Source organism: Polypterus senegalus, chromosome 3 (genome assembly GCF_016835505.1).
Source record: "Polypterus senegalus isolate Bchr_013 chromosome 3, ASM1683550v1, whole genome shotgun sequence".
Classification (NCBI taxonomy): Eukaryota; Metazoa; Chordata; class Cladistia; order Polypteriformes; family Polypteridae; genus Polypterus; species Polypterus senegalus.
In genome coordinates, this window is record NC_053156.1 from 216083680 (window position 1) to 216105826 (window position 22147).

The 22147-nt window shown below is 38.2% G+C and overlaps 1 protein-coding gene across 2 annotated transcripts in view; it reads left to right on the forward strand.

The window, feature by feature from the left end:
* The window catches only part of slc5a6a (solute carrier family 5 member 6a), a 94882-nt gene that overhangs the window by 54597 nt on the left and 18138 nt on the right, over positions 1 to 22147 (forward strand). For both annotated transcript variants that reach the window (XM_039748440.1, XM_039748441.1), the window contains exons 10-12: positions 5778 to 5890; positions 17646 to 17713; positions 18166 to 18252. In XM_039748440.1, coding sequence (XP_039604374.1) covers positions 5778 to 5890; positions 17646 to 17713; positions 18166 to 18252 — 268 coding nt within the window. The remainder of the gene's footprint in view (positions 1 to 5777; positions 5891 to 17645; positions 17714 to 18165; positions 18253 to 22147) is intronic.

The following is a 22147-nucleotide window of genomic DNA, read 5'->3' on the forward strand; positions in this document are numbered from 1 at the left end:
CATCTATTATGCCTGGTGGCTATTCATTTTAGTAAGCTGAGTGGTGTCTATTCTGATATGACCTCACTATGCTTCTCTGTTAGTTTAAATTTAAGCTAGACTTGCGCTTTTTTGGTGTACCTCTTGGACCAGCGAGGTTTCGTTGTGTAGGGCCAGCTCCCTAAGTTCAGGCCTCATGCACTTTGCCCAGTATTGTTTAGGCATAATTTATGTCCTTGAAAACTTCTACCCACTCTGACTGCCAATGCATCCCCCCAAATTAGGTCAAACTTTTTTTTTTTTTTTTGTCCTTGTATGTATAGATCTTGCATGTAGTTGTCAGTTTATGTTGGTTCTGATCTGGAATTTTCAGAGTAGCAAACACACATTGTAGATTAAGTTTTTCTTAAGATCTTTGTACGAGTTGTGGCCTGCTATGTGGGGAGTATCAGAATCTTTTATAGTATTAAGATTCTAAACTTTTTTCTAAGTATGTCAGGTATAAAATCACTTTTTTCATTAAACTCCTAGAATAATGGCTTTTTACTATAACTCAATATCCATAGAGTAATTAGTGTAGCATGAGAGCGACAAATATTAAATTAGAGGAGAAGGAATGGATGAAAAATATCAGTCTTGTACCAGTTAATATTGCTGCATTTATTTCATTGTTAGTCACATGTAGATTTTTGGAAATGATTTTCTTCTTGTAAGAAGACAACATTCCAGTACTGCAGATTTACCTAGTTTCTTGGCAAATAGTTAATCACTTTTAAACTTATTTTCTAGTTTGTTCAATCAGACTAAGATCCCCTAAATCTGATTAATGCATTCATCCTTTTTATATGTCTTGTACTACGTTGTAAGAACTGTGGCATGTTTGCCTTTTAATTAGAATGTGAATTAGTGTAGGATTTTAGCCAAAATCAATTAAAGAAAGATATAACCCCCAACCTGTATTAATTTCTAGCAATATGTGTGAACAGGGTGCTGTTAACACTTCAATCCTGATGCAATATACAAGATCTTGAAATGCATTACATACAGTATGAAGCTCACCCCAGTCAATGTGCAGTTAGATTCCTAAGTATTTGGACTGTGACATAATTTTGGCTTTGTACATCACCACAATAGATTTGAAATAAATGTCAATGTCAACTTTATTTATATAGCACATTTAAAACAACATGGGAATGCTGTTGCCAAAGTGCTTTACAATAATAGAATTAAAGAAAAAGATACAATTAATTTGAATAACATAAATAGAAATAAAATAAATGAACATAAAATAAATAATAAATAGAAGTAATGTTACATAATCACAATGAGGAAATCATCAGTATTACTGAAGGTCACGGAATGCAAGTGAATAGAAATGAGTCTTTAATCTTGTTTTGAACAGTTTAGTTGTAGACGACTCCTTTATGTAATGAGGTAAAGAGTTCCACAGGCGAGGAGCAGCAGCTGCAAAAGCCCTGTCCCCCTTTAGTTTTACACTTGGTACGAGGGACAACAAGAGACAACTGACCAGAAGATCTAAGCACTCTGGATGGCTGGTGTAAAACACATAATTTGGATAAATAGGCAGGAGCAAGCCCATATAAAGATTTAAAAACTAGCAACAAAATCAATTCGAAAACTGACTGGCAGCCAGTATAAAGAAGCTAATATTGGAGAAATAGAATCATACTTTCTTGCCCCAACCAGAAAGCGAGCGGCAGCATTCTGGACCAACTGTAACCTGTGTATCAGGGATTTGCTAATCCCAGAATACAGCGAGTTGCAGTAATCAAGGTGAGAAAAGATAAAAGCATGAGTAGCTTTCTCAAGATCCCTAGAAAATAAAAACGGCTTGATCTTACCTAATAGGTGAAACTGGATAAAGCAACTCTTGACTACAGAATTAGCTTGTTTCTCAAAAGAGAGGTTTCTGTCAAAGATAACACCTAGATTGCGGACAGAGAAGGAGCCGAGAAGTCCAAGACCAATTTGGGCTTTAGCTGATGCACCCACTATAAGCACCTCCATTTTATTTTGATTCAGATCAAGAAAATTATTAGCCATCCAGGATCTTAGTTCAGAAAGACAGTTATGTAGTTGATTTATTGCAGAGTTGCAGATGGGAATATAAACCTGTGTATCATCAGCATAGCAGTGAAAAGAAATCATTATGTGATTGAATGTAGATTTTCAGCTTTAACTTAAGGGGCTTTCCAAAAATGTTCCATGAATAGTAGGAATGACAATAATTTTTCTGTGTACCCCCGTCTTTTCCGAGGGCTCAAAAGTATTTGGACAAACTAATAATCATAAATATAATGGTATTTTTCAATATTTGATTGAAAATCCTTTACAGTCAATGACTTCTTGATGTCTGCCTATCTCCAAGTACTTGGTTGTTTACCCTATTGATAATTTGCTAGGCCTTTACTGCAGTTGTCTTCAGGTGCTGCTTGTTTGTTGGATGTTTTGCCATCAGTTTTGTCTTCAGCAAGCGAAATTCATATCCATTTGGGTTGGGGTCAGTTGATTAACTTGGCTTTGAAGAATATTCTACTTCTTTGTCTTAAAAAGCACTTGGTTTACTTTCGCAATATGTTTTAGCTCATTGTTCATGTTTGTTGTGAAGTATTGTTCTATCAGTTTTCCAGCATTTGGCCGACTCTGAGCAGATAGTATAGCCCTGTACACTTCAGAATACATACTGCTGCTTCTGATAGGCATCATGCCATCAATAAACATTAGTGACTGACTTCCATTCATAGCCATGCATGATGATGCCATAAAACTACTTCCACCATGTTTTACAGATGACGTGGTATTCATCAGATCAGATTCTGTTCTCCATACTATTCTCTTTCCAACATTCTGGTATGTATTGATCATAGTTTCCTTTGTCCAAAAAAAATTGTTCCAGGACAGGCTTTTTAAAAGAATGTTTTCTTGCAAAGACTAATCTGTTCTTCCAATGCTTGGGCTTACCAGTTGTATGCATCTTTTTGTAAACTCTCTGTCTTTAGTTTTGTGGAGTCTTGTCATGATTGTAGACTTTGGCAATGACAGGTCTACCTCCTGGAGAGTGTTCTTGGTTTGGCTAAATGTTGTGAAGGGGTTCTTCACCAAGCACAGAACCCTGCAGTCATTCAGAACAGGTTTTTCTTGACCTTCTGGCATTGCTGAGTTCACCAGTGTATTCCTTCTTTTTAAGAATATACCAAATGGTTAATTTGACCACTCCTCATGTTTCTGCTATCTCTCCAAACAGCTTGCTTAGTTTTCTCAGCCTAATGATAGACTGTTTTTACTTACATAAACTGCTCTTTGGACATCAAATTGATAGTTCACAGTGACATCTTACAAGTATTTTTGGTAAACCCCTTAAATTAAAGCTGAAAGTCACATAATTATTGCTTTATTTCATTCATTGTGATGGTGTACAGAGCTAGAAATATAAAAACTGTGTCACTTTCCAAAAATTTATGAACCTGATTGTATGTCTCTAGAATGACTAGAACCATGCTTTAGGCTTAAATTCATAGATTGGGTGGGCATAGTAACCCATGGCATTTACATTAAGACATTTTTATGTAAAATGACTTTGGGTTTGTCAGATCTCTTCCTATAAGAATTTTTTCCAATTTCCTTTCAATTGTGTTGAACACCATACTCACTGACACATATTTATTTTGTGCAGTTTCTCTAAATGAAAGGCCTACACTTCTAAGGGCAATAATGCATGTATCATTTCATTTGTTAATTTTCACTTTCTTGCCATTATCACTGGAATATTGTCTAAGTAGTACTTTGGAAGATATAGTAACACAGTCTGTTCCAACTCAGCTTAAAGACAGACAGTTGGTTTCTAAGGAATCAACAGAAGTTGGGACAACTGTACAAATTGTTTGCTTCAGCTTACAAAGCATAATTTACTTTAATTGCTGCAGTACATCTGTAGGTTGTAACATTTTTATTGTTCCCTGAAAAAAGCCCATTTATAACATTCTGTTATTTCCTTTTTTTCAGTATTTGCTAACCTAAACTTTGAATTTAAACCTCTGGCATATTACTACTTACCCCTTCACCATTTTAGGTCATTCATTGCATTTCAACTGTATGAATCTCAAGAGAAACTGAGGTGTTCTAAAACTTTGACCAATAGTGTACATTGCTCCTCTTTGCTCCATAACAGTCTCTTTATCCAAATTGAAAATGTTATTGTTTTGCATTTCAGAATAGCATGGGTAACACCATATGGTACAAAGTTCCAAAGAATGACATCTGCAGATGAATTTGTGTTTCAATCTGCTCTTGTATATTATGTGAAATAATCTAACATGCATTTTGCCTCAGTTTATTTCTGATATGCCGGGATGAGATGCATTTGGAACTGCGTGCATGACAACAAATAAAATCTTCCAAATCTTAAGATTAGAATTATTTTCTGGCTGTAAAAAGCTTTAAATCTAGGTATCAGTTTTTATTTTGTTTACTACTTTACATTATCATCAACTCAAATCACATTATATTAACACATTTAATGGCGCACTGCACAGCAATGTGCAGTGAATACACTTGACTTGAGCATTCACAGTTTTCATACTCTCTCTCTCTCTCTATGTTTAGCATTCGTGTGCTCAGAGGTTGATATGCTTTCTGCTTCCTGAGCAGCTCTTCTTTTCTCTACCCTAGCGGATCGCTTCTTCTTCTCTTCTTTTGTCGGCCTTTCTGCGTTAAAACTGATTTAAGTCCGTGTTTGTGTTGCAATTACTTATCACGTTTTCTTTAATTTTTCACTTAGGCTGACATTTTAAGTCTTCAATCTGCCTCAAGAATGATTTAAGGTATGAAGAGGTAGGGGAAGTGATGGCAAAGGTGGTAGGGATGAGAACAGTGCCCGTACGCATGTGCTGCATTGACGCCCTGCTGGCTGCTGCCGAGAGTTGATTGTATGATAAAGTAAAAGTAAAAAGAGGAATAACCTTGGAGGTCAATCATCACCCTGAAAGCGGATAGTATATGTCACGTAGTATATGTGTACCAAATTTCAGGTCAATAGGTCAAACGGTTTGCAAGCTACAGGTGATTTAAAATCCTGGACAGATAAATGAACAGCCACAGTATCATATTATATGTAAAGATCACAGCTTATGTTGATATTTTCCATGTTAAAAGCATTGATGAAGTATTTAAAGCACCTAAAGGCCAGTTATCTTCACTTCAAGCAAAGTATGCCTTTGGATACATTATAGTTAAAAATGTGATATTTTTATATGTGATTAAATGTAATTGTTCTTTTTGACCAGCCACATTCTAGTGCTACCCAAAATTAAATTTAGGATTTTTTTTTTTTATTTGGCATACTGTGCTTGTGCATTGTCTAATTGTACACACATTGATATAAAGTTTGTGTTTACATACAATTGTGTTTGCTATTTTCACATTTATATTTACCTATAAAGTGACTTTTCATAATGTTGCAGCTATGTACAAAGTTCTAATGTTGGAGTACTGGAATGTTAAGTGGCTTAAGGTTTTAAACAGTAAGTTAATGGCTGGTTTTTTCTTAGTTGTTTATTTAATTGTAAACCATACTGCTGAGCTTAAAAATTTAAAAGGGAGACTATTGTGCTATGTGTTCAATACTTTAAAATATTTATAGTAATAGTTTAAAGACATTTATTTTTGTAAATGCATTACAAACTGAAAATGTACATTATTTTATCAGCTAGGTTATAATGTTTAATATAAGTGTTTATTTCATTATCGTTTCTCTTGTTATACATTTTTTCATTTTGCAGTACAATATCTTCTGCATTCAATTCTCTTGCAACTGTTACTATGGAAGATCTGATCAAGCCGTATTTTCCTTCTATGACTGAGAAGAAGGCCACTGTTCTGTCTAAACTCCTTGGTAAGTAACTTGTAATTCTGTCTGTAATACTTCATTTGATCTTAGCTGTAACGCTGTGCTAAATCATTCCTTACTAAATAATTTTTATTAGATAAGTCATGCACTGTGTCCCAAAACATGACATACACCTATGCATATTAGCAGTTTGGGTTTACTAACTGAGTGTGTCTCTCTATATATTTTATTTTACATGTCCATAGGGTGTTGAATAAGGTACTAATGTGTTTGGGTTTTCTTTTTTTTTTAACTTAAATAGTTTAAATGTACTTTTATTTTTAAACAGTATTTTTTATTTTAAAGACTGCAAATTTTTATTTAAATGGTACAGATCATTTTACTATAAGAACTTGCCTATTGAATATGCAGATGTATAAGTTACTTTTTTCCCATATAACCGTGTAATTTTTATTTAGATAAACTGTGTACATTTATGTTGTTAACTGAACCCTGGTCAGGTGGGGTTGGGGAAGAGGATGGTCTCTTTTAAACCATGGTCCAAAATTATTTCAGGGCACCATGCTTTAAGTAATTTTGGGTTCCCAGGTAGCAATGCAAACCCATGAACATTTCTCTCACCATAAAGATGTACTGGTGGTTCCAGACTAGCTGTCGTCCTGAGTAAACTCGGCAGCAATAATGTATTGCTGTCTGGTGATTGTTGAAGTGAAATATGTGAATGATGTTTGTCCCTTTGAAATTAGGGTGTTTTCTGACCCAACTTTGTGACAGTAGTGTACCCTGCTGCTCACATCAAGTGTTGTTACCCATGACTCCTTCAAGGTTATTTACCGTATTTTTCAGACCATTAGATGCACTTTTTTTTCCTCAAAAGTGAGGGGAAAATGAGGGTGCGTGTTATGGTCCGAATGCTGTCAAACAAGGTTGTTGTAAAAGGATATTTGTTTGCCCGTGGTGTCCCATGCGCTGTCGCCCGCTGCTGCGTTCACTTACTGACGCTTACGGTACTTACAATTTACAGTTCAGGGGCTGGAGGTGATGTCAGCCCTCCCCGCCCCTCGTAGCCACAGCCGCTCAATCAGCAACGCCATACGGACAGACGCTGAGGCAATGCTCGCCCACCACAATCAGACACGCCACACACCCTGCGTCAAATGACGCGAAAGGAGGCGGGATAGTGTCCGCCAACAGTAGGAGTCAGATGACCTCGATGGCGATGACGGCGCGAAGGAGGGAGGGGTAAGGACTTAATGTACCTGTACCTGGGAAAATAAAAGATTATTAAAACCATGACAGCCTGTGACAGTCCCTCCGCCCGCTTCTTACTGTGCTGGTACTAATGTGCTGCTCCAAGTCCAGCTTGTTGTAGCTGTGTTCATGAGAGCACTGCAAGTCCTGCCTCCTGGAGTCTCAATGGTCAGTCAGTCATTTAGGTCACATGATCAGCACAGCTCATGCCTCCCGTGTGTGTGTGTGATTCTGATTGACTGACTGACAGGATCAGATCATCAAGGACCGGTCCAGACAGGAGGATTCAATTCCATCACCAGAAGTGTTCTAGGTACCGTACTTCTACAAAAAAAGTGTTTAAACAAAAACTCAGACGGTTCATTCCACAACCCAAAACTATTCATATAAAAATGATTACCGGTAATACAAAATCTAAAGTAAAAATACATAAAACAAATTAACCTGCACTTTAACATTTGAAAAGAATCATGGCTGGTGTGAGTGAGTTTCTAAACTCTTGTGGAATTCAACTTGACGACGCGCGGAAGAGCGTCCCAAAGCAATCGCAGTCTCCCAGCGCTGTAGCAGTTCGCCGTAAACGCGAATCCGAAAAGATTGCAGACATGCTATAAGCGGCTGCCATCGATGGGTGATACAAGGAAAATTATAAATGCGCTGGGCACAGTACTACTTGGCCACGACCCTACCTGGCTGCTGTGTATGTGTATAGGAGAGTGGCAAATCCCATAAATAACCGTGCTGTTGCTGTTTCAAGCTGAATAAAGCTGGTGCTGCTAAAGTACTGGGTACTGAGACTCAGCTTCGTGTTTTGGGGTGCAGGACGGGGACTCGCACGTCACAGCACACACACACACACACACACACACACCTGTAGTAAACAGTATACGCGTGTACGGATGTTGACTATATGAATGAGGCATGCCGACTCCTACAGAGAATAGGAGACGATTGCCCACAATCCCCCAGCGACAGAGAGAGAGTGAAGAACAATCCGCTCAGTTGTGCACTGCATAGATACTGATTACGCTACTCACCCATCCGTGGAGCCGCTGTCCGCTGTGTCACCTGCTCCATTCAGCAGAGCACGGGTTCGTCCAGTCGGCCTCTTGATTGGCCGGCTGGGACTATGTGATGCTGCACAATGCTCTGACAGGCAGGCAAGGAGCCCGTCATGGCAGGAGAGACTATGTCTGTGCAAAGCCCTGCCTGTCAGGCTGGTTGGTGCCCTTTAATTTTAATACTGCTTGGCGATGCATGGATTAAGACTTACGGTAACCCATGTGCATTGCCAAGCAGTATGAGTCAAATTACTGATGTGTACGGTAATATGTCTCTCATAACAACTGACGGTTCTTTCATTACTGTATTTTCCTCAGAAAAACACCAATTCTCTAATTGTACAAAATGTCAAAGATGAAAAGATTAGCATATAAAATTCCTTTTAAAATGGAGGTAGTAAAATATGCAAAAGAACATGGAAACAGAGCAGCGGAGAGACATTTTGGGCCACCTCCAACTGAAAAAATTATAAGAGAGTGGAGGAAACAGGAGGATCAGCTGCAAAAACTTGATAAAACTACCGGTAAGCACACTTTTCGTGGGCATGCTGCAAAATGGCCACAGTTAGAAATGGACATGAAAGAATGGATCACACGTCACCGGAATATGGGCTTCTCAGTTTCTACAAAAAGGATCATCTATGAAGCCAAACACATTGCTGTAAAGAAAGGCATTAAGGATTTTACTGGCTTACCATCATGGTGCTACAGATTTATGAGGAGAAGCGGTCTTGCTATGTGCACCAAAACTAGAATTGCACAAAAAATGCCACAAGAATATGAATCGAAGATTCTGTCTTTTCATAAATTTGTAATTAATGGTAGAAAAAAAAAATGATTTTCCAATGGACCAGATTGGGAATATGGATGAAGTCCCGCTAACCTTTGATTTGCCATCTAATAAGACGGTTGACCTCAAAGGTGCCAAAACAATAACCGTGAAAACCTCAGGACATGAGAAAACACATTACACTGCTTTGTTGTCCTGCTGTGCTGACAGCACCAAATTGCCACCGATGCTAATTTTCAAAAGGAAAACCTTTCCAAAAGATGTTATTCCACCAGGAGGAGTTGTACATGTTCATGAAAAAGGATGGATGGATGAAAATGGAATGAAAGTATGGATTGAAAAAGTGTGGTCCAAACGTCCTGGAGGGCTTCTGAAAAAATCTGCTTTATTAGTGCTTGATCAGTTCAGAGCACATATTAGCAAAACAACAAAAAACAGATTTAAAGAGGTGAAGACTCATCTAGCTGTAATTCCTGGAGGTCTTAACAGCCACTTGCAACCACTCCACATTTCAATCAACAAACCATTTAAAGTCTTTATGAGAGAAGAGTGGAACAAATGGATGGCTGCTGGGAATCATAATCTGACTCCTACTGGACGAATTAAGAGGCCCACTGTCACTCAAGTTTGTGAATGGGTTAAAACATCATGGCAGTCAGTGAAGGAGGAAATCGTTGCACGATTATTCAAAAAATGTGGCATTAGCAATGTTTTAGATGGAACTGAAGATAATATCATATATGAAGATAGCGAAGAAAGTGATATAAGTGATTGTGAGCAACTGAGCTTCATAAATTCTGACACTAGCGATGATGAGTTTTTGGGGTTTCCAGAAAACTAGAAAAGTGCTTGAGCCTCTAAGTCTTTCCTCATTTGTTAATCGAAGTGATGATGGTTCTTAACAACACTGTTGAGTTTACGCAGTTAAATATTACCGTATTTTGCTATATTTTAATAAATATTTTAGTATACCGGTACTATTTGGTTCAGAATATTTTTTTCTTGTTTTCCTGCTCTAAAAACTGGGTGCGTCTTATGGTCAGGTGCGTCTTATGGTCTGAAAAATACGGTATGTATCTATGTATTTTACGGAATGTAACTATGCGTATGTTTTTGTATATGTATTTTATATATAAACTAGCAAAATACCCGTGCTTCGCAGCGGAGAAGTAGTGTGTGAAAGAAGTAAAGAAAAGGAAACATTTTAATAATAACGTAACATGATTGACGTTGTCATGAGTGTTGCTGTCATATATATACACACAAACATATATATACATATACACACATATATACAGTATACTGTATATACATATACATCCACATATATATACATATATATGCATACATATGTATATGTGTGCGTGTATGACACACACACATATATATATATACATACACTGCTCACAAAAATTAAAGGAACACTTTAAAGAAACACATTAGATACATCAGATCTCAATATGAAGTTGGATATCTATACAAATAACGACAGGGCAATGTCTTAGGAACAAAAGGATGCCAAGTCTTTTAATGGAAATAAAAGTTTTCTGCCTACAGAGGGCTCAATTGTGTAGACACCCTAAAATCAGAGTGAAATGAAGATGTGGCAGGCTAGTCCATTTTTTCAAAAACTTAATTTCTGCTACTCAAAATGCTTTTCGGTATCTTGTGTGGCCCCCACGAGCTTGTATGCATGCTTGACAACGTCGGGGCATGCTCCTAATGAGACGACGGATGGTGTCTTGTGGCATTTCCTCCCAGATCTGTATGAGGGCATCCCTGAGCTGTTGTACAGTCTGAGGAGCAACCTGGTGGCGCCTAATGGACGAAACATAATGTCCCAAGATGTTCTATTGGGTTTAAGTCAGGGGATCGTGAAGGCCATTCAATTGTTTCAATTCCTTCATCCTCCAGGTACTGGCTGCATACTCTTGCCACATGAGGCCGGGCATTGTCGTGCATTAGGAGGAAACCAGGACCTACTGCACCAGCGTAGGGTCTGACAATGGGTCCAAGGATTTCATCCTGATACCTAATGGCAGTCAAGATGCCGTTGTCTAGCCTGTAGAGGTCTGTGAGTCGCTCCATGGATATGCCTCCAAGATCATCACTGACCCACCACCAAACCAGTCATGCTAAACGATGTCACAGGCAGCATAATATTCTCCACGGCTTCTCCTGACCCTTTCCGTCTTTCACATATACTCAGGGTGAACCTGCTCTCATCTGTGAAAAGCACAGGGCGCCAGTGGTGGACCTGCCAATTCTGGTATTCTATGGCAAATGCCAATTGAGCTCCCTGGTGCTGTGCAGTGAGCACAGGGCGCAGTAGACATTTGGGCCCTCAGGCAACCCTCATGAAGTCTGTTTCTGATTGTTTGGTCAGAGACATTCACACCAGTGGCCTGCTGGAGGTCATTTTGTAGGGCTCTGGCAGTGCTCATCCTGTTCCTCCTTGCCCAAAGGAGCAGATACTGGTCCTGCTGATGGGTTATGGACCTTCTATGGCCCTCTCCAGCTCTCCTAGAGTAACTGCTTGTCTCCTAGAATCTCCTCCATGCCCTTGAGACTGTGCAGGGAGACACAGCAAACCTTCTGGCACTGACACGTATTGATGTGCCATCCTGGAGAAGTTGGACTACCTGTGCAACCTCTGTAGGGTCCAGGTATCACCTCGTGCTACCAGTAGTGACACTGACTGTAGCCAAATGCAAAACTAGTGAAGAAACAGTCAGAAAAGATGAGGAGGGAAAAATGTCAGTGGCCTCCACCTGTTAAACTATTCCTGTTTTGGGGGTCATCTCATTGTTGCCCCTCTAGTGCATCTGTTGTCCATTAACACCACAGCAGCTGAAACTGATTAACAACCCCCTCTGCTACTTAACTGACCAGATTAATATCCCATAAGTTTCATTGACTTTATGCTATACTCTGATTAAAAAGTGTTCCTTTAATTCTTTTGAGCAGTATATATATGCATATACATATGCACATATATACACATATATATACATATCCACATATATATATATTAGGGGTGGGACTCGATTAAAAAAATTAATCTAATTAATTAGAGGATTTGTAATTAATTAATCTTGATTCATCGCATGTAATCGCACACGTAAATTTGACCCAAAGCGCAAATGTTTTTTTTTAATTTAAAAGGGTTTTAGTGGGCGACAGAATCAAATAATAGACATGGACATGAATATTGTAAACTCAAGCTCTTTTAATTTCAGAAAAAAAAAAGCATTTAAACTGCATTTCAATTCAAATAAGAATCATCATCCGTGGCTAAAATTGGCCAGACTTAAAAATAAAGTGGTATTCTAAGTACTTTAAGTACATGTTCAGAATGGTATTGTCTTTAAATAATAAGAAAAATTTTAACATAAAGTGCAGTTTTTCATCTTAAAAAAATAAGGCAGAAACACAAAAGTTAATTTGACCAGCTTCACCTTTAAACGCTGAGTAACCTTAGCCAAAATTATTTTGTACATTAGGCTAAAACAGTGTGATCATTGAACATTTTGTAATTAGATGTAATTAAAATTACTAATGGTCACGGAAGTCCAATGATCTATCTATACTAATAAAAAGCAAAGCCCTCACTGACTCACTCACTGACTGACTGACTGACTGACTCATCACTAATTCTCCAACTTCCCGTGTGGGTGGAAGGCTGAAATTTGGCAGGCTCATTCATTACAGCTTCCTTACAAAAGTTGGGCAGGTTTCATTTCGAAATTCTACGCGTAATGGTCATAACTGGAAGGTATTTTTCTCCATTTACTGTAATGGAGTTCAGCTAGAAAGCCGTGGGGGGCGGAGTTTCGTGTGACATCATCACGCCTCCCACGTAATCACGTGAACTGACTGTCACGCACTACGTAGAAAACCAGGAAGAGCTCCAAAACGCGCTGAAGAAAACATGCATTATATAATTGAGAAGGCAGCGAAACAATAAGAAGCGAGCGAGTGACATACTACCATATTAATGAGTGCTGCTACTTCGGAAAGAAAGGTGTAAACCTAAACTTTAAATTAAGTTAATAGACAGGGTGCCGCTGGTGTTTCTCATGCTCACGGGTAATGCGGGATACAAGTTTAATGAGAGGACGCAGGATATAAAGTTAAAATTGCAGGTGAAGGGGTGTGCTTATGCAAATTCCGAGAGACTGTGTTTGTGGGGGATTGACAGTTAACGCGGTTGGGGGAGTCACGTCATCATATCCCCTCCAATTTACCTCATTTCGCTCTGAGCTGAGCTCATGCTACGGCGTCTTCCGAAGCAACTTCATCACACTCCCACCAAATACTCACAGAAAAATCCACAAGTTAATACACACGCTGTCTCTAGAGTTTCTCCACACTCAATGTATTCCTCGCGTCCCCTTTATACCCTCTAATCTCCCATTTCAATTCAGATACCTCCAATTTCCAGTAAGGCTCAGCTCTTGCGATGACAAGTAATAAGTCTCAAGGACAGACCCTACAAAACGATGCCATTGATTTCAGGCAAGATTGCTTTTCTCCTGGACAACTACTGTATACTTGCATTCTCAAAAGTGAGCTCGCCCAGCTTCGTCATATTACAACCGGAGTGCAGCCAGAAACTTTTAAGTACCGGGTCTTAGATAACATTAAATTAAGCCGTAGACATCGCAACATCACACAAGATAGCAGCTCACGAGAACTTACTGAACGCAGTACGAGTGATCACTACTATGCATCAAACCTGCTCAAAAAACGCATTACACAATTTACAAGGTGATGGCTTTATATGGCGTTCGTTTATAAAGCAGCTGAGAGGCTGTGTGAAGGCAGCTACACAGAAAAAGCAGAGCGCCACACTCTGAATGTATTAATGGCATCACCGTTATACCCTCTGATCTCCCATTTGAATTGAAATGCCTCAAATTTCCAGTAAGGCTCTGCTTCGCGAAGACAATTAATAAGTCTCAGGGACACACCCTACAAAAGGTTGCCATTGATTTGTGGCAACATTGCTTTCCTCCTGGACAAAACTATACGTTGCATTCTCAAAAGTTATATACACCCCGATCTACAATACTGTCAAATAAACGACCCACACACCATAGCGCAACATGAGAGGCTTCACCTTTAGCGCTGACGTCTTAGGTTCGATTCGCAAGAGTGGGTGCAGTGCGTGTGTACTGCCTGATGAGCCCAGAATTAGGGCGAAGCACATGCCGCGTACTGTTTGCATTATTTGATAGTAAAACTATTTCAATATATTCAATATATATATATCAGCGCTTAATGATTCATTTTACTCTCACAACCCCTGTTTGGGAAGAAGTATGAAAAAATATGAGGTTAACGCAGAAAACCAGATCACCAATTTAAGCTTTAGGAATCATAGATACTTTATTCGACATCAATGATTGTTTTGGTAAAGCCATACTCCGTGTAATCCTCCTTCCATGTTATAATATTTCCGCGACTAGCCAAGATTAAATGAACGGAAAAAAAGTAAGAGCGAAGCGAGGGTGACACAGACAGGCAGGCGACAGCTCAATAGCTCGAATTTGGATATACTACAGTAGGTTCTATTTAGTAAGCCAGAAATATCTTTGGTAGGAATGGAAGTTGGATTTAGTCTTAAAATTTCTATGGTGAAGAAAAATTTATGCAATGATGATTAAATTTAACTTTCATTCCTACTAAACATATTTCTGTCGACCAAATAAAATTACTTATATTTAAAATTTAAATAGAACTTGAACAAATACGATAGTTCATAATACCCACGTAGCACTAAGTGCACGTAAGATTAGGAGTCATCCGTTTTAACAAGCAGCATATTGCACTGATACGAAATAGCCTGCCCATTTAATTATTTAGGAATGGATCGATTAATTAAGATTTTGTACAAATAATGTTTTAAATTTTTCTTCCTCAATAGGTGTATGTAAATGTGTGTGTGTATATATATATATGTATATATATATATATATATATATATATATATATATATATATATATATATATATATATATGCCAGCAACACTCATGACAATGACAAAACAATTACATTGTCAATCATGTTACATTATTATTAAAATGTTTCCTTTTCTTTTCATTACTTCTTTAACACACTACTTCTCTGCTGCAAAGCTGGTATTTTGCTATATATGCATATGTATATATGTGTATATATATATATATATATATATATATATATATATATATATATATATATATACTGTATATATGTATGTGTGTGTATCTGTGTATGTGTGTGTGTCTGTGTCTATATATATGACAGCAACACTCATATCAGTGACAAAACAATTACATTAACAATCATCTTACGTTATTTTTAAAATGTTTCCTTTTCTTTTTTCATAACTTCTTTAACACACTACTTCTCCGCTGCGAAGCGCGGGTATTCTGCTATCCCCAATAAGAGCCACAAAGTCCGCTTTCTGTAATGCATCTAATTTTGCTTGCTTTTCAGTGTCATAAAGCTGTTGAATTTTACTTGAAATAGTCTCTCGGCACGGCAGTTGAAAAGTTGGATCACCTGACGGTAACTGTAGCACATTTTCTAACCCCCTATCTTCCACCACTGTTAGTGGTCTGCAGAAATAGACCATAAATAGATCCATTTTGCGAGAGAATTTGTAAGTCTGACCGATGTTGACTTACTAATTTTGGTCCTGAAGCCAATCATTTCATCAGTTTTGGGCTGCCGACACCTTTTGTTGGTACTCAAACTCGTACTGCTAGTGCTAACAGCATACACAGTTTCTGTGTTCGCTGTAACATGTTTTGCATTTAGATGGTACTGTAAGGTTGAAGTGCCTCAATGTTATGCAAACTCCTTTTTCCACAGTTTGCACAAAACCACGCTTTTATCAAGGCTTCCGTTGGGTAGTCTTTTGAAATGAAATTTTCCTCCAATCAGTCGTAAGCAGCGCTTTCTTCCGACTGTTACATTTTTGTAGCTCTGATGTGTGCATCAATGTAATCGGTGTACCAGGAAATCATGCATTGACAGAAGTTCCCCTTTGCTTGGAATGCAGTGTGATTAAATGCGTTATTTTTTAACGCGTTATGGAGCACATGCATCAAGGCTTCTCAGCTTTGCTTGTGCTTAGAAAAGGAAACCTTTTAAAAATAACGTAACACGATTGTCAATGTAATCTTTTGTAAGTAGTGCCTGGAGGATTCAGAGTGTGGAGAAACTCTAGAGACAGCGTGTGTATTACTTTGTGGATTTTTTCTGTGAGTTTTTGGTGGCAGCGTCACAAAGTTGGTTCCGCAAGACTGTGTTAGTTGCGGAGCTCAGCTCAGAGCGAAATGAGGTGAATGGGAGGGGAGATGATGACTTGACTCCCCCACCCGCCTTAACTGTCCATCCCCCCACAAATACAGTCTCTCGGAATTTGCATAAGCACAGCCTTTCACCTGCAATTTTAACTTAGTTACAAAGTAATCAAAACTCTTGTTTATATCCTGCGTCCTCTCATTAAACTTGTATCCCGCATTGCCCGTGGGCATGACAAACGTCAGCGGCAGCCTGTCTATGAACTTCATTTAAACTTTAGGTTTACACCGTGCTTTGTTTCCGAAGTAGCAGCACTCATGAATATGGTTGTATATGTCACTCGCTCGCTTCTTACTGTTTCGCTGCCTTCTCAATTATATAATGCATGTTTTCTTAAGCGCTTTTTGGAGCTTTTCCTTGTTTTCTATGTACTGCGTTGGCAGTCAGTTCACGTGATTACGTGGGAGGTGTGATGATGTCACACGAAACTCCGCCCCCACGGCCATCGAGCTCAACTCCATTACAGTATATGGAGAAAAATAGCTTCCAGTTATGACCATTACGCGTAGAATTTCGAAATGAAACCGGCCCAACTTTTGTAAGGAAGTTGTAAGGAATGAGCCTGCCAAATTTCAGCCTTCCACCCATACGGGAAGTTGGAGAATTAGTGATGAGTCAGTGAGTGAGTCAGTCAGTGAGAGAGTCAGTGAGGGCTTTGCCTTTTATTAGTATAGATAATATATATGCATACGGGGGACAAAGGGTGGATTTTATATGTAATATATTTTATGGTTGAGAAGACAAGAATCTTTAAAATTATTTCTGTTTGTTTCTGTTCATTTTTCCATATCCTAAAAAATGTTTTATCTCCATTTATTGCTTGTCCTCAAGTTATGTTTATTTTGGCACATGTTCTTTATTTAATTTATATTGTTTTTATAAAAATGTTTTATTTATTGGAAAGAAATTAGCTTTTTCTAGCTATAAAATCACAATTCACAAGAAGTTTATATATCATTCTTGAAATATGTGTTTACTTCATATGCATTGGTGTTGTTAGTCATATGGCTGGGGGGAAGCTTCTGATGCATTGATACCATAAAGCGTAAGTTATAAGTACGATTCCAACTAACAATCTAGCATTATTAGTATATGCCATCTTTCAAATCATAGCTCTTATCAGAGATATTATTGTTAATGTTGTTTGGTAACTATTTTATAGTATTGTAAATCGCAATGCAAGCCTTCATGTTATATAGTATATGGTGAATGAATGTGTTATTGAGTAAAGATATGGGTTTAATGTGTACTAAGGGCAGGAAACCTGCAGGACAACATAAACGTGGATATGGCTTTGATATTTTATTGTAATTCTAATACTTGCATTGTATTTTCTCACAGCTTTAGGATATGGCATTGTTTGTCTGGGAATGGCCTACATTGCTTCACAGATGGGCTCAGTGCTGCAGGTAATTTTCAGAGGCTCTTCATAATTCATCTGAAGAAGCACTTCATGATTTTAAAATGTTTTTAATCCATAATGAAAACTGTTTATAAATCTGTGTATTTATATTTGTTCTATCAGAGCCATTCCATTGAAAATAAATATTTCATGCTTTGCTTTTAAATCAGACATTTTTAGCCTTTTATGGCACATTTCATGATTTGTCAGTGGCATTTGGTCTGTCTTGTTAGGTAAAGATTCAGTTGAAGCATTGGGGTTTCTTATGTTTGAAAGAAAAAGCAAACACTATTTACTTTACCCAACCCATTTAATTTAATCTGTTCAGTGATGTAAAAAAGTAAAGTTATATGATCAAGTATTTTTTTGGAATCAGGCAATCTGCCGCATACATTATAAAATTACTGACATTGTTTTATATACTAGAATATTAAAATACTTTCAAATTGTAATCCATAGGCAGCACTTAGTATCTTTGGAATGGTTGGAGGACCATTACTTGGAGTCTTCTGTCTTGGAATATTCTTTCCATGTGCTAATTCTGTGGTAAGCATTAAACTCAATATTAAACCTTTAAATATCTCATCTACCCCTGTCACGTTATTAATTCGTTTTCAATGAAGGAAAACGCAGGAAAAGCTTTGGTATTGCTACTTTTTCCCATTATTAAATTAGTTCAGAAAAAATGCATGATCCATGCATGCTGTCAGAGTGCAGTTATGTGATTAATTGGCTGTAAGATGATGTTTTTTAATTTGTGGTGGTGTTTGCTTGATGGTGTTAGAAATAATAGATTGCCTTTTATATACAGCACCATATATAACCCTTGATAAAGGAATAGAAGCTTAATTTTTGTCCTCTAATGTAATGGACATGGGTACAGTTGTCAATGCATCTGTGTTCAAATGATTTATCCACTGCAGTAGGTGCAAGGCAGGAACCAACCTTGGATGAGCAGCAGTTATGTGTATGGGACCATGATTTTGAGTCATTAGTTAGCATAAACTGCATGTCTTTGGAATTAGGGGACTTCATATAGGCAGTGGGAGTTACAACTGAAGGAAGTAAAAATACATTGATTTCAAACCATGCTGCTAATTCTGTACCTGTGGTTAATGCTGTATTCCTTATAAACTGGGAAGTCAGAAGTTCTGAGTAGGAAGTTTCAAATGGATCATCCTCACATGTTAGATTTCCTACTTGGAAAGTCTGAAGAGCATCACCATCCCCAACTGCAAAATCCAATATGGCTGCACATCACAGCAACAGAAGTAAAAGCTGTAGTATTATACCTATACTGTTCATTTATACTTGTGTCTCTTTGTGTATCATTAATTCAATTGTACACATAGTACTGTCCAATTTCTATCTGGGGATATGTTGCTATGGTGTTTGGAAGCGCAAAATACCATGTAATGCGTTGTTATCAACTCGTTCAGTAGTTGTCTGTACAGTACACCCTCGAAATTCGCAGGGATTATGTTCCTAGAGCACCCATGAATTCTGAAAAACCACAAATTATGGATATGGTTAAAAAATGCCTGTTTTTATAGTTTAAACCCTAAATCTGCCCCCAAAACACTTTAATTTCATTTCAACCTCAGCTTATTACATTACCTAAAAAAAAGAATATAAAGGTAAACCCGTATACTGATATGTCACCCGCAGTGCTAGAATGTAAAATACTGATGTTACCGCTATAAGTACTGTAATTCATGCAAGCGCGTTTTCATTGCCAGAAGCCTTAGAAGGTGCAAGGCGTTTCAACGGCACCTTGGGGCTTTAACCCTTAAAATGCCACATACTTGGGGATTAATGCATCCCTGGACACCAAATACTTTTTTGGTGCACTTTAAGTAAACGTCACAATTTACAAAGAAAAAGTGAAATTTTTATGGAACAGGTATTTTTTTCATGCAAAGAGCATCACTATTACTGCAACACTGATCATTTTACACACTGCTGTCTAACTGCTGAAACTGTAAATTTAATCTAGTCTTTTAAACTTTTCAACTTTGTGGTTATTGCTCTTGTTGTAGCACTTTGAGATTTTGTCAATGAAAAGCGCATTATAAATAAAATCTATTATTATTATTATTACTGCCAATGGATTGCAAAAGCTATTTAAAAAAAACTATTGGAACAATATGTACAAGGTGCAACTGACACCATTGATAAAATTCAGTAAATCACCAAGCCAATTGCACTTGAACTGGCTGCATGCAAGCACACAGAGGTAAATGCTGATACTGGCAGGCTAGTTTAGTGCAGCGGCTCATTCCCAGACATTGTGAGGCTGCAGTGCTGCAGGGGCCGGCAGTGGTTATGACGTGGCTGCTCAATGAATGTACGGCACTGACTGATCAGCTCTGGCATACTGGGAACCAACAATAGCTGGTTGCGGCATTCAATAAATGTACGTTGCCGAATATACTCGGCTTCAAAGTACTGGCAAATGGCACTGGCAAATGACTATAGCCGGTTGCGGCGGTTTTAGGATTAAGAAGAACAAAACGGAAAATATGAGAACACTCAGCTGGAGATGCGTCACAAGGCAGCAGTTAATCAGCAGCAAAGAGAAATGAATGACGCTGTAGCGATCTGGTGCCGCTAAGATTCACACTGTCGAGAAGACGGTGATTTATTTAATTTTATGGTGGTAATTCCAGGGATGCACCCAGCCTTGACCCGACCTGTACACACTCACAAACAGGGACAAAAACAAAGCAATCCGGTAATCAAACAGCAAATAAAGAATGTAATGAAAACAAATGAAAAAACGATGCCACCCCTGTTCCCCTTACGGCAATTATACATTAAATACAACAAAGCACCAACAAAATACACACAGTAAAGTCCATGAAAAACGGCAACAGATGAAATGTAATGATGAAGCTAGATAGTCCAGAGATCCGCATGTTGAATGGGAATGTAAAGATAGTCCTACCAGTAATTCCTGAAATGGTGAAGATGGGTGGACGGTTTCAGGAGCGCTCCTTTCTTCGTAGGATAGCAATGAATCCACTTACTGCCCTCATGTACACAGGCAGATGGCAGACAATTCAGACCCCAACCACAAAACGATCCAGGACAAAACAAATAAGTACAGGTAACACAACAAAAGACAGGCAGAGAGACAGGAACTTGAAACAAAAATTACAAAATTTTTGTTTTTCTTTTGGTCACTGGCCCCCTTTTTAAAAGTCGCGCTGACATCCTTTGACCCCAGCTGCCCCTGCACCCTCAGCAGAAGACCAATTGGAGCCACTGAAGGGACTGCTGGGATTTGCAATTTCAAATTCTAGTAGAGTATGCTCTCGAATTGGCTACTTTCACCATCCCATGCCACGTTTTCCTCTACGGTTGCTTCCTGTTCTGTCTAGTATTGCCACAAAAAAAAATTGCAGAGGATATTTGCGGTTTCCGCTAGCAATTATTAGTTAGATTCTAAGGAAAAAAATCTGTGAACGTCTGAGGCCGCAAAACCTTAACCGCATTTCTGCAGGGGTCTACTGTATTCCAAAAGAACAAGCACCACAAGTTTTCTAGAAGACATTTCAAATGTTTTACTAGACATGATCAACTCGGTTGTGATGTCGTTTCCAGCTCTGACATCCAACTTCCAAGTTAAACAGAATGTAGCATTAATATACAACTGTGATGATATTAGCTGCTCCATGTATCAGTTCCAATTTATTGTTTCAAAACTTCCACATTAACAAGACATTTGTGTGACTCAATTCATAATGATGAGAAGCACAGGGAAAATCTCTCTAATAATGCAACATACTAACAGAAATGCAGAGTCGCAGAGATGTGCCATACTCCTAAAATAGCATCCTTCATTACTGAAAGCAAATTGGTATACACTAAATTTTTGTCAGGCTTTGAAGCCACAGTAATGTTTATTTGTATAAGAGATAAAATGTCATGTAATTTTCCAAATTACTTCATTCAGACTAGGGTTGCATCAGGGGTTTTGCTTCAGGAGCCTGTCCCAGCTAGCATAGGCCACAAGGTAGGAACAAACTGTGGACAGAGCACCAGTTCACTGCAAATCGAACTCACACACACTAGGACCAATTTAGTATTGCCAGTTCACCTAATCTGCATGTCTTTGGACCATTGGAGAAAAACGAAAGCTCCCAGAGGAAAAACACACATACATGGGGAGAACATACAATCTCCACACATGAAGGTTTTTCAATGTACACATTTTTTCTCCATGCATTTGTCATGGTGCACTTTTGTATGATTGTATTTGTCAGCACTCTTTTGTCCTGCATGCTTTTGTCATGCTACCAGCCACTACAGATTTTGTGATCTGTATTAAGGATGCTACTGTGGAGAAAAATGTAAAACTTTAATTCTATATACCTTCAAAAATTGATGGTACTTGCCTGTATTTATGCTTCTTTTGAATTGATAATGCCTAGAAATA